We start from the raw sequence: 17,056 nt of genomic DNA, 5'->3' as shown, positions 1-17,056 counted from the left end.
TACTAAGCATATCATGATTAGAAGTTCATGGCACCTCGTTCGTTGATGAATAAGGCGATGAAATGTAGGCTTTTGTTGCACGTCTATGAACCGAAATTACGAGGCGTACCCCTCGGAGACTTTGAGATAGTCTCCTTCTTTGGTTATGAAAAAGCCAGCGTTGATCTACTGGCTTGTACTCTGACACTCCTGGATACTGTCCAATCATGATGCTTGGATATTTCTGTTGCACATCTTTAAATTGAGATTACGAGGTATATCCCTCCAAGACTTCCAAATAGCACCTCCTAATTCTTTGGTTATGAAAAAGTTAGCATTGATCTACTAGCTTAAACTCCAATCTTACTGGAAAATCTCCAACTATACTACCTCGAGATTTATGTTTCATATCTAGATATTCTTTTCGACAAGGGATATCCTGAGAAGACTTTGAGATAGCCTCCTCCTATTTCCCCGATAATAGGAGAACTGGCACTGATCTACTAGCTTGCACTCGGTCTTCCTGGATAATCTCCAATCATGCTACTTAGAGATTTATGTTGCACGTCTGGATCTTCGTTTTTGCAAGGAGATCCTAATAAGCACAAGAATTTAGAGGGCTTTAGTATGATGAATATCTAGAAATTCGAAGCTATATCGATATCTTATTCGACGAAGCTGCAAATATTGTGAATGTTGCACATCTACAACATAAAATTACAAGGGTGGCCCCAAGAAGCCTTCAGATTGAAGAAATATCTATCGCTAGTTCTTTCCATCGCTCGGCAATTATCACCATAACAGAGTATCCCGAAGACTATTGAAAACCTACCTTGAATACTTACTGTAAAGTGTCACCGGGGAACCTAAAGGTTAAATTTGGAACAAGCCTCTGTGTACGGGGACGCCATGGAACTATAAGGTTATAACGGCATAGTAATATCCAGACGAGTCGATCAGGTATATGAGGGTATGCAATGAGGATCAAATGTGGGTGATGCTACACGTCTACATGCCGGGGTTTCAAGGGAGATTCCGACAAATACAAGACTTAGGGAACTCTTTACTTCCAACATATCACCAAATGTAAAGTTAACTGAGTATCAGACGAGGTGATAAAGCAAGGAGGATTTCATTTATCATTCTCATAGGAATTTTGCACACTTTATTCTTGTTATACACATGGTAAAAAGTGTCAAAACCCTACTGCCAATTCAGCAACTTGACGCGAGTGAGGACGATCACGGTGTCCTTGGTTGCATTTCCCTATCTTTACTCTATGAAACTGAGTCGAAAGTCTGGTATTTGCGGAGCGGAGTGGTGATCATCTTAGTAGTGGTTAAAAACTACTGCATCGCTATATTTAGTACTGGAGCCTCCTACACGAGTTTTAGGATGTACCTTGTATGCTGGAAAACAAAAATGCTTACTGAAGACTACGATGTGATGTTACTCAGAACAAAGGTGATCTTAGATGATCATGGGTGGAAACTTGAGCCTGGTGTTTTCATGGTCCAAGATTACCGGAGTGCTGAGAGTTTCTCAAAGAACGCAAGGTTCAAGGGAGCCAGATGAGAAGACAACTTGAAACTTGACAGTTCGTCGAATATGTATCCTCGAGTACTAACATTTAAATATATATCTCAGAGTACCATAATTTAGACTTCCAGATGAAGACGTCTTTTATTGTTTAATACTAATTGTCTGTACAATATCCCAAAATTCTCGCTAGGAATAAAAGAACACATATTTTATGGATATATTAGCAACAACCAAGCATTGGCAATACCAATAGTCCTCAACGGCCAACTACACGTCTTTGCATCCCCGCACTTTCTGGGTAGTTCACGCTATAGTTTGAAGCAGTCTTAACTAACCTAAGCGCCGGGTGGAATCAAGTATGTCAGTACGTCATCATTGAAGAATGATATGAATATTGATGCACTGGGACATTCTCATCTTTTCTTGAAAATGCGAGAAAGGAAAGAAAATCATGATCTATATATTTATAATGACCGTGCACTTCATCTCATCATCAACTTTATCTATTTGATCTTCCAAATGTCGGAATCATTTTATGGTATGAGTGCAAGCCAAGCCAAATCTTTCGCAATCGGAATTTTCGGTTATGCAAGTCATGTGCAAGTCTAGACTCTAGATGATCCACTTTGGAATCAACTAACTAACAACTAGGTATACTAAGCCTCACTTGCTTGGAACTGACATCATTGATTGGGAATTGAGCTTTCTTTTATCGAGGCTCTGATTCCTCTTTATGACCCATAGAGCAGTTGAAAGTATTCTTCATGACGACATCATATTTTCCCCAAGATGACATATATATGGGCACTGGGAACCTTATAAAAAGTTCAATCAATTGCCACATGTCCAAAATTGAAGTCATCTAAAACCTATAAGAGATCACCAATCAACGGCGTGTGATTGAAGTGTACTAAACCCAAAGATAAGGTGCTAGATTTAACTTTAACGTAACCGAACTCGAAATAAGCTTCGTGTCTTGCCACTTTTGGTTTGGATTAGGCGATCATCATGGGGTAGCGCCAAGTCAGACTGTACTTTTTGATACGACTGAGGAAGTGGCTGACACTTGAGAGAGACCGTCAGAATAAACGCTATAAACTCTGATCGATATGGCGAACCAGCAGAATGAAGTATAATAAGGTCTTTGGTCCCTTGCTTGCGCGATTTTTTTTAATTCTATAAGAAATCCTATGAACAAATTGAAAAGTTGTAAAGGGTATTCGAGGTCCAAGTTCTGATTGAATCTTTTCAATAGATCTTTGGAGCACAATTCAGATTGTGAATAGTATCGAGATTGCCCTTTCGACCAGAATGTACATTCCAGAGGAGCCCGAACGTTCAGAGGTGGTCATAATTCAAGAAATGGCACAGTCAGCCTTTAGAATGATGACCACTATAATTGGACAAACGCCAAATCTATACCCAGACACTAATATTCATACCCGTTCTGAAAAAATTACTTCCGATAGAAAGTCTCAGGATAGCGCTAAAACATGGATATTAGCCATACCGGTCGGCGTGATGATTGTTATCTTCCTTCTTCTCTCATGTGTAATCGCTATTAAGAAAAGGCTAGAACAGACAAGAGATCACTATACTCAACGACCCCTATCACGAACACCGACAACACGATCACGAAAATCACGAAATGATAGTCGCACTTTATACCCTGTTTATTCCCATAGACCGAAGCCGACGGGAGAAATGGGCGCTGCAAGAGCTGCATTGGGTGCTACGATTTCTCCGGTTCCCAGCAATTCACCAGTCGAAGAAGATTATACAGCAGGCAGTCTAAGAAATCAAAGCTACTACCGACCAACCGGTCAGATTGGGGCAGCAAGAGCGGCACTCGGTGCGAGAGTTGAGCCAGAAGTTGGACAAGCAAGAACAAATAACGACAGACCCCTCCGATTTCAGCAAAGCTATGTTCCCACTGATATTGGCATTCGGGTCGTCTCACGTCCTGTTGAACAGCTAGATTCTATATACACATTACGGCCCGGCGAAAGTGTTGCAGACATGATGCAAAGAGTAGATAGTGAGGTACATCGAGCGGTCTCTAGATATCCTATCTTCGCGAATAATCTGCCTAGTCCCCCACCAGCTCATGTTCGTCGACCCAGTCGATCCACAGGTCCAATTACAATAGATGAGGAAGTGAGTCGACAAGTAGCCTCATTTCCTATCTTCCAGCAAAACTCTGGTGCTCAGCATGCTATGGCTACCGGAAGTAATGAGGAACAATACCGAGAATCTACGACGATCACAACAGCAAGCGCAAATACAGGAATATATAACGAGGAATTGAGAAGGGAAGTTGCGGCACTTCCTGTGTTCCAAAACACAGCTGGTTACCGCTCGATGCCGACAAGAAGACCAGATCCGGTAACCCCAGGGGTTGTGACCCCACCGCCAGCGTACTCGCACGCACCATCATATAGGGGGTATGACTCAGACGAGGAGGCGCCAGAAAATGAGGGAGATGATTCGGTTGATGAGGAAAACCGTGTAAATACTCCTTCTACTTTACCTCCAGCTTATATCAGAGGAGATTATAGGCATTAAGCTGGGGATTTGGGATTTTAGCATTTGAAATTTGGAGTTTGACAGGTTTGATGTATTTTGCGGCAATGGAAACCCGCCAGTGCCGTTGGAATAGACGGGAGACAACAATCTAGAGCAATGGGATGGATAAGAGTGTTGGAATATACGCAAGGCCATTATAGAGGTAGTGACAGGCGAGTACTATGCACCAAGTGTCTTGAATGATGTAGATTATGCCCTTATTCTAGAGAATAATGATAATATTCAACTTACTCTTCAAACACGTTCCGATAATGCACATAGTCTTCATCTGTTCGAATGGTAGTCATGAATCAACCACTTTCAATAAGTTAAAAAGCAGTTGAGCTTTGATTATAACTTAATAATCCGAGGAGATTGATTTGCTAAATGCACCCATGCACTAAGCAATATCGAGGAATAACGATCTTTGTCGCACTGCGGACCAGACTACTGGGAACAATCAACTCATAAATCATCATGGCATCTCTCTCCAAGCATATTGCATCATTTGTGCTACAGCTAGAGCAGGCGATATTCCCTTCACTAAGGCCAACAGATAAAGTGTAGCATCAATCCCACAGCTAATACCTCCACTACTGATAACCCTAACTTTCTTGTCTAAACTCAATTGTTCCTTCACATATCTGAAATTTAAGGAAGCAGGATTCGGTACGACAGTTGTTGGGTTATAAGATGGCTTCTTCGCGGTATATGCGTCGCAGATAATTTTGAGTTTCGGAAGAGTGAGAAAATGCGTCGTAGCGTTCAGACCCGAGAATATACCCGCAGAGCCAAGAAAGAGTGCTCCGGTACATATCGACATTATTACCCGCGGGTTCTGTAAACGAGGTGATGGACCAAGTCGTGAAAATTCTCTGATAATGTTGAGCATGTCTGAGAATGTACTATCTGTATGTGGATATAGATGAGGAAAGATATCGTCGGGAAGACCCCCGGGTTGGATGAGAATATCATAATTCTCGAGGGTTTCAAAGGCTGTGAGGAAGGAGATGTGACGTTGGATCTTTGCTCCTTCGGCTGAAGTGATGATATCATTTTGAGCTGCGATTGTAAGTTTGAAAGGATCTGCGCTGAGTGCGACATTTCCTAGCACGTCAAGAGGTCCATGAATATCAAGTGTGTTGAAAGTGTCAAATGCGAGGAAAAGCACAGAGACTTGAGATGATTCTGGTGTACCCTCCATTGAGGTGTCTGGTTTGAGTTCCATTGAAACTGGATTTAGCAAAGCACCTTTCAAAGTATAGCGATAGATGAAGAGAGGCTTCGACTCTTATGATGATTTAATGTATGAGCTGAGAGTCGCTCTGGGTCATACGAGAAATGCCACATTTTAGACGTCGGTGAGACGAAATTTGACTGGGCTTACCTACTACCTACTTAACCTATGAGTGAGTCCTCTTTTGATGAGTGGTGTGATGGGTTTGCCAAACAAATGGTTTGCTATGATCTAACATAACTCTTGACAGGCGAAGACATACGCGATGTAAACAAGAGAATTGCCAAGGCGCTAAATTACCCCGCGCCTGGTGAGCATTGAATTTATGAGCTAATGCGAAATGGTAACATGCAACAGCATATTATTGCAATGATAGGATGGATGATGCTTCTTTAGCTACAACATTTCATTTTCCTATACCAGCATTCAATAAGCCCGTCTCAGCCGCATCATGTTTTTTCCTCAATACTTAAAAAAGGACTCTACGCAGATACATAAGTGATGGACGAAATAAGTTACACAGAACGCCCAAGGTAAACTCCTCTGTGTATTGAAGACCAGGTCACGGTTTTTTATGCTGACAATCCTCTATGTAGGTCTCACTATGAGGTACAGTATGCATAGCATGAGTTGAGACCTGCAGTACAGTAGGGCGCCTTCATGGGCAACCGAGCAACGGAATGAAATCCCACAGAGGCTTATGACCAATCTAGTGATCTGGTCTGCACTCTTCAGCATTATTGCTCCAGATATTATTACAGTGGCTCATACTCCAGATAATCATAACTACAATTGTTTCTTGAGACACAAAATATAGAACTGTACTAAGCAGGACATCAGCCCAGTGACAGGATCGCGTCGCAAATTACTTGGCGTTAAACTCGTGCAGATCAGCATACACGGATAGTCTCGTGTACTACATGTCAAAGCCCTGCGAGGGACATGAGGTTTTTAGGGCTGACTCTCGCAGTTCGTACGGACATTCGTGGGCAAGACATTTGGCATAGGTCATTCCGTACAAGTGCTGAAGTGGCGTCTTTAGCTCAATGGAACATGGCATCTTAATCTGATTGGTTAATGTTATTATTTATGCGATAGAGAAGTTTATGAGCGGCTTTCGAAAGGAGTAGGTAAGATATTTCGTATTTATCTGCCTGTGGGTGCAATACAAAACAGTTTGCTACAGAATTGAGAAATCAATGGAAAGGGAGAAAGAATTATGACACCTGCTCTGATGAGGGCTTTCATGCTGCAAGCACTTCTCTTTCTCTCTCTTTTATTCTTCAAAATGATGCAGATGATCCAAAGAACGCGATTTTACTTTGTACTTATTAGCTACTTCTCTTCTTTGCGTTGCTTCTTCCCCGATCCACTTCCTCTGGTTCGAATGCAAGCATGGGCCAGACTAATCTTCTCCATAATGAAACATATAATATGTTCCATGTTCCTGGCTACACAACAGTGGGGGCAGAAGCAGGTAGGTAGATCAAGAGCAATGCTGTTATCGCAATTACGCATCCATCATCAGAGTTAACCAAAACCCCCGTATCGCGAATCCAGCTGACTTCGTGGATTGTAATTGTAACTAGAAGTGTTATTCGTTTGCAATTAATTAAGTACATGATATACGCCTTTCATTTGACAACTGGTGACGTGAGGAGCAATGCTGCAAGATAAGGATATTACACCCTTATCCAACCACTGCGGGGTATAAGTAGCATTCACCTCTCTGATATATTCGGAATCTTAACATTTTCCAAATTCAAAGACGTACAAGTATCTATTATAAGATAACTTGTTTGTAGGAAAAAGGCTACTCACGTGGCTCCATTAAATTATCAAGATGTCATCAACTTACACGACGACTTCTACAGCCACCCGCAAACCTTACCATGGTTCCTGCCACTGCGGATTAATTCGCTTCGTGATATTCGTGAGCCTTCCACCCCCCGTGATCGAAGCAACACCTTCTGCAAAAACTACCGTGCGCCTCCGCAAATGCAACTGTACCACCTGTCATAAAATGGGTCTTTTCCATATCCGACTTCCGGATTCTCCAAATGATTTCATGCTTCTAAGTCCCACAGGAATGCCGCATGAACAAGGTGGATGGCAGGATCAGGGAATGAGAAATTACCAATGTTTTGACAAAGAGCTTGATTGGTGGTTTTGTGGTATTTGTGGTGTAAGACCTTTCGCAACTGGATTGAATTTTCAAAATGGAGAAACGCGGAAGGTAAATTTGAAGGAACTCGGGGTTACCGAGGTTAACGGAGAGGAAGTTGAAGAGGGTGAAAGAGAGGTTTGGATGTGCCCGAAGGAAGGAGCGGTGGATGGGAAGCCAACTGAGTGGATAGAAGGGAAGACGGGGTATTTGTCTGTGAATGCCATCGCGTTGGAAGCGGGCCAGGAGGGATGTGATCTGAGGGAATGGCATGAGAAGGGATGGATTAGTTACCTTGATATGTTGGATCTGAAGGAGGAAAATAGGCTGGGTAGGCCATGGAGGGGCGGAATGTATTGAGCTAATGGTAACTATGAGATACGATACGAGGTATATTCCATCCATTGTAGGGAAGACGAGGTGAGATAGGTTCACTGTGAAATTGCACATGTGCGATGTTTCATGATATACAATTTACGACTGCTCAACAGAGGGGATATAATCTAGCTAAATACAAAAAGAAAACGCAAAATCACAATTTACTAGGTACCCAATTCGGTTTCCTCTTCTCCACGAAACTCCTCACTCCTTCCTTCATATTTGGCCCCTTGTCCATCCTACTATACCAATTTTGTTCAATCAATCTAGTGCCCTCTTCCGCACCAACACCTTCCCATCCCATCTTAATACCTTCTCTACTCACAATAACACTGTCGGGACTATTTGCTGCTATCAGCTCCGCCAGTTTGATAGCTTCCTCAACACTCTTTCCAGTTCCTACGACTCTATTGACCAACCCCCATTCCATCGCCTCTTCAGCCCCAAGCGTTCTTCCCGTTAACGCCATTTCCATAGCTCTTTGTTTTCCTACCGTCCGAACTAACCGAGTCAATGCTCCAGCAAGGGCCACAACTCCAATCTTCACCTCCGGCAACGCAAACACAGCATGAGATTCTGCAATCACCATATCCGCATTTATGATCATCTCACAGCCACCCCAAAACATATCCCGTTCACAGCACATATGATAGGTTTCTTTCCGCCTCTCCGACTTAAGCCTCCGAAACCAGATGCTGGTAATGAACGAGCTTGACTTGAGGCAGAAGTAGATAACGAATTATTGGAATCCCACTCTTTGAGATCTGCGCCTGCACAGAAACTCCTCCCGACACCCGTTAAGATGGCACATCGAAGACCGGGCTCAGCGTCAAACCATCTGAAAACACGATCGAGTTCGTTGTGGGTAAAGGTATCGAGGCAGTTGAGCGATGAAGGTCGGTTGATGGTTATGAGGAGAGTCGAAGCTGTTGGAAAGGATAGCAATGTGTTTTTGAGGGGCGTACCGGTGGACATATTGTGGGATTTGCGATGGCGGGGTATAGTTGAGGGATGTGCAGAGTAGAAAATGGCGATAAGATCAAGAGAGCAAAAGGGAAAATTGTGCAATGATTATCATACAAATTTAATTTACATACCTAGTGCTTAGATCTGCTGTAGCTGAAAATGCGTTGTCAATGATGGTGTCTCCATATTTTGTGGAGAAGATGCCGAAACCTCGGCAAGCTTGCCACAAGTCCGCAGGGGCATATATCATAGCCTAAACACTTGAACTATCACACTGTACTATAAACTATTTTCATGGATTGGATATTATCGATCTATGAAATCCTCCATATTATAAGAAGAGTTGTATTGTTCAGCCTTCAGGAAAGTTTCATGCCAAGTAAGCAAGAGCAGTAACATGTTTAGTATCCTCTAAACCCGGCCACAATTCACCAGGCATTGTCATCATCACAGTCACATAAGCCGATCTCAATATATAGTACTGAGCATACAATCTCACAGGAGTTCCAGCTCCCGAAAGTGCCTTTGCTAGTTCCTTTGGCTGTTCCTCAACAAAGTTTCCAGGTTGGCACCAAGATGGTGATGCCGCTTCCAACAAAGAGGATATGGCTTTGGCTATTGATTCATTCGGGCTCTATCTGAATGGTTCCTGATCTATATTAAACTGTTTGCTGTATGATTGCATCGTTTTGTCACAATAACTAATGATACCGTAAGTCACACTGACGGAAAGAGATGTCTCGGGTCATCTTCAAAGGTCCTGCCGTTCGCAGCTTCAATGATGGATTTTGACGAAAGGCACAGGAGTGGAAACATAGTTTTACGTGCTGGTATTGGGGCGTTGATAGAATCCTCCATTTTCCGGGGATAAAGGTCACCTGCTTCAAAACAAGGCAGAAAGCGTGATGAGCAACCATTTTTCTCCAGAAATGAATGCCGTTTCTGCTCTAGATCTCTTGGGCGGATACGTATGAGATCTGCGTCTGCTTTCACCTGTTCAAGATGAATCTTGAGAATAATTTCAGCAAAGTGTGCTGACTTTCTTCTCATCCATGTTGGTAGAATTGATCTGTACACATCCACATCAACTAAAGCTATGAATCCTGCAGCTCTTCCAATTGTATCGATGTGACTGGTAATTGGCCAGCCACATGACCTCAAGTCAGGCAGTCTTTCGTTTCTTGAGACTTCAAAATGCATGCAGCCCCTGCCAAGACCCCTATGATTAAATTTGCCGAAGACAGCGGTGGCCCACACGCCCGTTTCCTGCCCTACCGCAGCGGCATGTGCTGCTCTATATTCACTCGAGTTTGATGCCGATACTTGAAGGTCGGTGTATAATGCACAAGCCCTCCAAGAGCTGGGTGTTTTTAACATGTTAAGGCAACTAAAGTTCCAGACATGCTGAGCTCTTCCGTTGCAAGGGAACAATGAGTGCAACAAGAGCAGCAGAGCCCGTCATGTTAGTCTAGTGTCAACTGGTTGGCTTCTTGAGGTGATATGTAATAGTTTTGAACATCGAAGTCTGATATGCAGCTGGAAGTGAAGTCTAAACACAGCCGATCCAACTAATGAGCGACAAGGCAAGCAAGCTACTCGGAGTCGTGTAGCCATGAGATTTTCTACACTCAGTCCTATGAAATCACGCAGAGAAATTGCATGAATGTCAAATAGTATTGCATTCTTACACCTAGGCATCTGCTATTTGCAAACAATACTGAGTTAAGACATTGGTAGATCGGATTTAGTCCAGGAGGTCAAGCGATGCCGATATCTGATTTATTCATGGAACAATGCGTATCGGTACATGATTTGAACTATTCAACGATTACTTTTCTAAAGATACTTAGGAAGCTCCGCAAAAGAAGTTTGGTGTGAGAATTGCATGAATCTATACATAAATTCCGATTTATTTGGGATTTTGTGGCTAAATGCTGAAGACCAAAATTGTTGACTCGAGTTCATCGACAGTACCACCATAATATTGTTTTCGTCTCAATCAGCCCTTCCTCAAATGTGTGGCTAAGTCCGGTTTCCAGATATACTACTCTTTCCCTTAAATTCTTGAATCTAAACCTTAGCCAGGTGTCTCCCCATCGCCTAGACTGCACCACTCTAAATTTTCCAAATATCCGGCCCGCAGTCAGTCATTCAACGGCTTTCAGTCTATGACGGAGAATTCGAAATTCAACATGTATTCAGTCTTTTGGGTGAGTTGTGTGCTGTAATTTGAATCAAGAGTTGAAGCTTCTTGAATTCTGAAATGCAGCTCGGAGCATCGCAAGCCGCGCTGTATCCTTTTAAGCAACAAATGGCAATGATATCCAGTATCCGGATGGTATCTAATTTTCCTGGGTTCCGACGCCTTCTATCGATCGTCTCAGCTATAGATTTGACTTCGGATAACCTTTCCTTTAACCCGTAATATGCAACCCTTCAGTTCGGTCTCACTATAGATATCGCTATTTCCACGTCGGGCCAGTCTATCAAAATTCTCATTTCTAGATGTATCACGGCTCTTAGGCTAGCACCATATATGTTCTTTGCTACGAGGGATTACTGGGCGTCTGGTATGCTGTTGTTAATATTGGGATACGTGGGCGCGCTCTGCTATTGTGTATGTCTGGCGGAAGGAGGGGATGAGGATCGAATAATCTAGAATAACGAGAATTGAATGTCTGTTGTGGTGAGCGGCTGATTGTAGTTGATAGGTTATGTGGAAAGTAAAGAGGTATTGAGGCGACCAGAAAGCTACGGTCCCTCTACTCGTAGATCTTCCTGTTGTGCGTTATAGTAATATATTCTATACTCATCAAAAGACCTAGAACTTCCATATCATTGCAGGTCAAATCTGTAAAATATCAATACACGATCTTCCCATCACAAAATGGGAATTCTCATCTTGCTTATAGATACATGAAGCATTTTTCAAGTAGCGTTTGCCGGAAACTCAAAAAGAACTCATTTCCCAGTTGTCTGGAATACCCAAGTGGTTTGAACTTTTAAGCTGGATCTAATACACCGAGTGTCAATTTAACATTTCATATAGATTCCGTATTTCATGTGAGACCTGATGCTCTTCAAGAGAGACTCGCGTACAGTATATGAGTCCGACGATAACAACAAAGGGACATAGTTCCGAGATTACTGTGGTGTCTTGATCTTGCTCTGTGTGTCAAGCAATTGCTCAACTAAACATTTCTCTGCATGAGCCATTTAGATATTCAGTCGGAATGTAGTTTTTCGATAATGTGAAAGTGGATGCGTTGAGAACACTTTCATTGCATCGTTACAATCTATGTGAATCAAAGCACAAGCCGTCGACTCTGCACCAAATTCAAGAACGCTTGGTAAATTCAGACATATTCTTTCATTCTTTTCATAAATTCAATCCGAACTTCGGAGTTGTCTGGACAAGGAATGATGAGGGCTTAGGTATTGTTAGGATCTACAACTACAGCCTATGAAGCAAGAGAGTAAGCCCACCAGGCCTGGATTTCCGAAAAGCTCGCTTATTCATTTTTGTATTCGAGGAAATGAGAAGAGCTTGTACTGGTTAAATAAAAAAGCATGAAGTCTTTTTCTAATATGTGATTAGTGCTTACTCCCAAACAGAACGGCTGCTAATGAATGATGAACCGTTATAACATGAGGTAGAGGTATAATACAAAACAACAGTCTATATATCGACTGTTACGAACATAACAACCCCCCAATTTGTCCATGTTTCGTTTCCTCCATCCTTTTCTCTGGCAAAAACTCCAAAATACCTCCATGATACCTAGTAGCATGAAATACGGGGAAACATCATTAGGGAGCTTATAACAGCATTGAGTAGAATGCAAAGGGGAGTCTGGAAGAGCTAAAAATCAAGCAAGAGTTAAAAACTACACAAGTAGATGCACGAAGAAAATCCAATCTCATCCCATTATGAAGAAACACATGACTCCAAACCCAAACGCACTTGCTCCTCTCGTTTGTATCTATACGCCAAGACCAACCACCTGTACTTCGGTCCCGATCATACATACCAGGATAGAGCACAATATCACATGTCACATTTCCATCTCACATAAACCGCATCCCCCATCCCAAATCAGTCAACCGAAAACCCCCTGTCTAATTCCCCTCTTCTCGCCCACACCATCTTCGGATCTTCGATATTTAGATCAAGACCAATTCTTTACTCCTCCTCGGGCAGGCCGTACCGCAAGCCGCGCTCGCATAATAATCCCCTTTCTTATCGAATTCAATTGAGCTGCACATCAGTTTTTCCTTACCAAACTTCTCGCACACCACATATATTAAATGAAGACAAGATCTTCAACGGATACGAAAAATCAATACTGAGCACTGGTGCTGCATCCGGAGCAAACGAAGGTGTCATCCGCAATAAATGGAAGGAAATATATGATCCGCGACACATTTTTTCTATTCATCTGATGTGTGTAGACTTTTTTGTAGCTCGGTACGCTGCACGGAGTATCCGCCATCCATACATTTTGCCTTTCTCCCAAGATTTCAATTCACGAACCAAGCTCCCGAGATGGTGTGCGGCAGGGAAAATTTCGATGTGGTCCATTACTAAATTATGCAAGAGCGTTAGAGATCTAGATTTTGTGTTTCTTCACTTCGTAGCCATATGTGGGAAGACCATGAATGCAAATCCTAAACATCGGACCAGTCATCCTTTTTATTACTAGCCACGAATATCAAGATTTCATGCAAGTTTGGGTGCCGATGTTACCCTTCAGTCGGAATTCACGAAGAAAACAGGTACCCGACCGGATAAAAGCCTTTTGACATTTATCCGCACTATTCAATATGATTGGATATACATGAAGTTGCCCCAACATTCGAGTGTGCATGTGTATGTGTCTATGAAGAAAATTACCAATTTCAAATCTCCAAGTATTAAATTTTAACCTACGCTTCGAATGAAATCAACAAGACTCATTAGATGAAAGAGAAAGGTATAAGATTAAAAACTAAAGACTAGAAACTAAATGCAAAGCTGTAGATATGATGTCATAGAATATACATCCGTAAAGATTATCCGTAACGACCCCCAATGCCTTTACTATCCTGTTCATCCAGCCAAATCCCCACTCGAGTGCCATCATGATTCGTAAATTTTTCGTCTTTCCTTCCATGGAAACTATGTACTTGTAATTGCCCCTTTAATTCTACTCATCCAATTTCTCTTCAAAATTACTTCTCCTCCTTGTTTCAGGCGCCGGAACATTCTGTGCAACACTGCCTCCAACACTATCTGGACCAAAGTAATGCTGTCTCCCTTGTCCCACCCCCTGCGGTGGCGTCAATGGACTGACCACTCCAGGTCTCTCAACCTCTTCTTCAATTCCACGCTCCTCATGCGGCCTCTCAATCTGTATCTCAGGCGTTGGTAGATTCCCATAATCTCCATCTACACTTACACTCGCGTCACTAATCTGTCTTAGGTGAGTTCTTTCATTTTCAGTAACACTACTCAAATCACTATGAATTCTCTCCTTCGTGGCACCTCCTGCCTGTTCGTTGAGCGTCACACTATCTGCGCGAGCAGGAGAAATGGGAGAGGATCTTGGACCCGAGCTTCTAGAAACGGTACTAGCATGCGAGTGATTGGAACCTGCGGATGGAGAATGCGTGATGGGAGTTTGGTTACGGGAAACGTTGTTCCAAACATTAGACTTAGGGGAAAGAGGCACAAAGCCTGTGTTGTGGAGTTCGGAGGGCTGAGATGTATCTACAAGGTAAGGCTAGTTAATTTTTAATCTAAAAATAAAGGGCTGAAGGGTCACATACCCATCATTTCGTGGAATTGTGTATCACCTGGCATTTCGGCGGCAAATACGCGTGTGTGATCAGTATCAGCTTCCGAAGATACCGCATTGAGTTCTGTTTCATCAGTTGTAACTGTAGGAGCCTTTACATCTCTAGGAGTAGAATAAAGCCATCGGAGAGTACGTCGGCGATTTTCATACAGAGTTCCAGCTTCACTTTGTCGATCCGCTCGCGAGAGGCCAAAAACCTTGCGACGACGATAGATGATAAAGCCTAAAATGAGAAGAGTGATGAAGAAGAGACCCAAAACAACACCTAAAACAGGTCCGAGGTATGAAGGGGATCCTGATTTAGTAGCGACGGGTGTAGGAAGGATTGTTCGGTTATTTGGAGGGATTGATGAAACTGGCGTATACGGATACCAGTTTGTGATTTTTGTTGTGTTGTAGGCAGTTGCTAAGAGCTCTGTCATACTTGAATTTGTGAACCCTCCAGACGGTTTAGTCTGTGAAGCGCTACCAGTCCCAGAACCTCCGATCGCAGATACAACTTGACTGGGTACAGTGTAGTTGCTCCAAACCAAAGGGTCGTAAGAGTCCAGCCATTTCGCGTCACTGAGATTGAATATTTGGATTATACCATCTTCAAGGCAATGTGGAATTGCAGTAGTAAGAGCGGCGTATCCACCTAAAATGATCATTTGATCAGGATATGGTTTGACACACTTATGTCCAGCCCGACCGTGAGTAGCACTTCCATTGTAAACTTTCGTCCAGATGAATGAAGGGATCGAAAGAACATAAACATCATCCGAGAAAGGTTGCGTAGGATCAATGCCATCATAACCTCCATACCAATATATATTGTGGCTTGAACTATCTTCAGCTGATGCAACTACAGTGCATCCTTGGGTCAACGCTCCTGGAGAGTTTCCTGATGTTTCTTGTTCGTACCAAACTTTTTCAGCGATGTCGTAAATGGAAACAGTCGTCATAAAGCCGGGACTTATTTGACTCTATTGATAATCAATAAACATGTTATAGAATGGGAAAGCGACAACTCACGCTTTGTTCATTGATAGATGCATTGTTGGCCTGGACAATGCTAGAATAAGATGGATCGATAACTCCACCAACTGCGACCAATATGCCTTGATTCGAAACGGGAATCCAGGCAATTTCAGGATTAGCGCGGCCTGGAACAGTCGAAGGGAAAGAGTCATTGGACCACTTGGGTGCGTTTTGACTCGCCATATCAATGCTAATCAAAGTTTGAGATGTCACATTTGCTAAATAAGACGCATTTCTCGGGCTTGGCTGTTTATAAATAGGTCCAAAGTTTGCGGCTCTGTATCCCGAAAAGTAAAATCCTAGATTTTCGGATGGAATGCTAACGGCTCCTCCGTACGTCACATATCTTGTCAAGCCTGTTGGTAGGTCGACTTGTGCAAAACCTGGGTTAAATTGTTTACCAGGTGTACCATCTGAGTAGACTTCGTATGATATGGCAGAGTCTGCGTCTGGCGCTGAAAAGGCATTTGTGAGAGACAAAAGCCCGCCATAAGTGTACCATTCGTCGTCGTTTGCAAACATTGCCCCATCAACATAGTTTGGTCCGAGATTACTGGCGGATCCCCCATTCGGAGCCTTGGAAATGGTTGTAAAGATAGAAGAGATATTGTCTGATGTGTGAAAAGGAGTGCTAAAGTTGAGAAGATATACGAGTCCTAGTGGATTCCCTTTAAGAAAGTAAGTACTGTCTCAATATTTCAGCATTTGAACCTACCATCGACGACGGGAGGATCATATGTTCCATCGCTCATACCAGGCTCCCAGTACAATTCTCCTCCATCAATATAGAAGGTGTCTCGCACCACCGCAGCTAGTATCGTTAATTGCTGTTGCTGTTGCAGTGAAGGAAAATCAAACGTGCAGATGTCATATTCGCAAAAACGTACCTCGGGGCGATGTCCAGTAACACATTGTCGTATTTACCTGACCTTCAAGCCATCCGGCTTCTTGTCCCAAACATAACGGGACGAAAGCGCCAATCCAATAGATGAAACTCGACCGAATCATTATGATTAACAATTATGAAGGTTGGAAACCTTTTTTTGCGTGGTGCCTTTTGGATTGAAGATTGAAGAGGCCCGGCGCATCGCAAAACAACTTGTATCGTGGATGTACCTGCACTAAACTTTTTTCTTCCCTTCACCAGTAAAGATCAATAAAGATTGTTGCCACTTCCGCCACCAAAACCAGCGATGCCTTGACTTTAATGCCTGATGTTCATCGAGACCGAGCAAGAATTCGGTATTCAAAGTTGACAATTCTTCTGACTGTATCAATCAATGCACACGCACGGAAAGGAAAAAATGCGACCCTACCATCGGTTCAATGACCTCTCATGAATGTGCCCGCTCTGGGTGGATTAATGGA

At 42.9% G+C, this 17,056-nt stretch overlaps 6 protein-coding genes across 6 annotated transcripts; 2 read left to right on the top strand and 4 right to left on the bottom strand.

Moving 5' to 3' along the window:
• Nucleotides 1–2,832: 2,832 nt before the first annotated feature.
• Nucleotides 2,833–4,086, top strand: Bfra_012145 (uncharacterized protein; the record flags this gene model as incomplete). The annotated part of the gene is made up of 1 exon (XM_037342465.1): nucleotides 2,833–4,086. The coding sequence occupies one exon, from the start codon at nucleotides 2,833–2,835 to the stop codon at nucleotides 4,084–4,086; it is 1,254 nt and encodes a 417-aa protein (XP_037187762.1).
• A 475-nt stretch (nucleotides 4,087–4,561) lies between these two features.
• Nucleotides 4,562–5,314, bottom strand: Bfra_012144 (uncharacterized protein; the record flags this gene model as incomplete). The annotated part of the gene is made up of 1 exon (XM_037342464.1): nucleotides 4,562–5,314. The coding sequence occupies one exon, from the start codon at nucleotides 5,312–5,314 to the stop codon at nucleotides 4,562–4,564; it is 753 nt and encodes a 250-aa protein (XP_037187761.1).
• Nucleotides 5,315–7,166: 1,852 nt separating this feature from the next.
• On the top strand, nucleotides 7,167–7,847 carry Bfra_012143 (putative duf636 domain-containing protein; the record flags this gene model as incomplete). The annotated part of the gene is made up of 1 exon (XM_037342463.1): nucleotides 7,167–7,847. One exon carries the CDS (start codon nucleotides 7,167–7,169, stop codon nucleotides 7,845–7,847), a length of 681 nt encoding a protein of 226 aa, XP_037187760.1.
• Nucleotides 7,848–8,019: 172 nt separating this feature from the next.
• On the bottom strand, nucleotides 8,020–8,840 carry Bfra_012142 (putative enoyl- hydratase protein; the record flags this gene model as incomplete). The annotated part of the gene is made up of 2 exons (XM_037342462.1): nucleotides 8,020–8,441; nucleotides 8,540–8,840. 2 exons carry the CDS (start codon nucleotides 8,838–8,840, stop codon nucleotides 8,020–8,022), a joined length of 723 nt encoding a protein of 240 aa, XP_037187759.1.
• Nucleotides 8,841–9,201: 361 nt separating this feature from the next.
• Nucleotides 9,202–10,208, bottom strand: Bfra_012141 (uncharacterized protein; the record flags this gene model as incomplete). Its single annotated transcript, XM_037342461.1, has 2 exons — nucleotides 9,202–9,465; nucleotides 9,555–10,208. 2 exons carry the CDS (start codon nucleotides 10,206–10,208, stop codon nucleotides 9,202–9,204), a joined length of 918 nt encoding a protein of 305 aa, XP_037187758.1.
• A 3,809-nt stretch (nucleotides 10,209–14,017) lies between these two features.
• Nucleotides 14,018–16,696, bottom strand: Bfra_012140 (putative kelch repeat protein; the record flags this gene model as incomplete). The annotated part of the gene is made up of 5 exons (XM_037342460.1): nucleotides 14,018–14,580; nucleotides 14,640–15,633; nucleotides 15,683–16,356; nucleotides 16,404–16,499; nucleotides 16,576–16,696. 5 exons carry the CDS (start codon nucleotides 16,694–16,696, stop codon nucleotides 14,018–14,020), a joined length of 2,448 nt encoding a protein of 815 aa, XP_037187757.1.
• Nucleotides 16,697–17,056: the final 360 nt, after the last annotated feature.

The sequence above is a fragment of the Botrytis fragariae genome (genome assembly GCF_013461495.1).
Source record: "Botrytis fragariae strain BVB16 chromosome Unknown tig00000260, whole genome shotgun sequence".
Classification (NCBI taxonomy): domain Eukaryota; kingdom Fungi; phylum Ascomycota; class Leotiomycetes; order Helotiales; family Sclerotiniaceae; genus Botrytis; species Botrytis fragariae.
The sequence above is the reverse complement of the archived record's forward strand: the minus strand, read 5'-3'. Positions and strand labels throughout refer to the sequence as shown.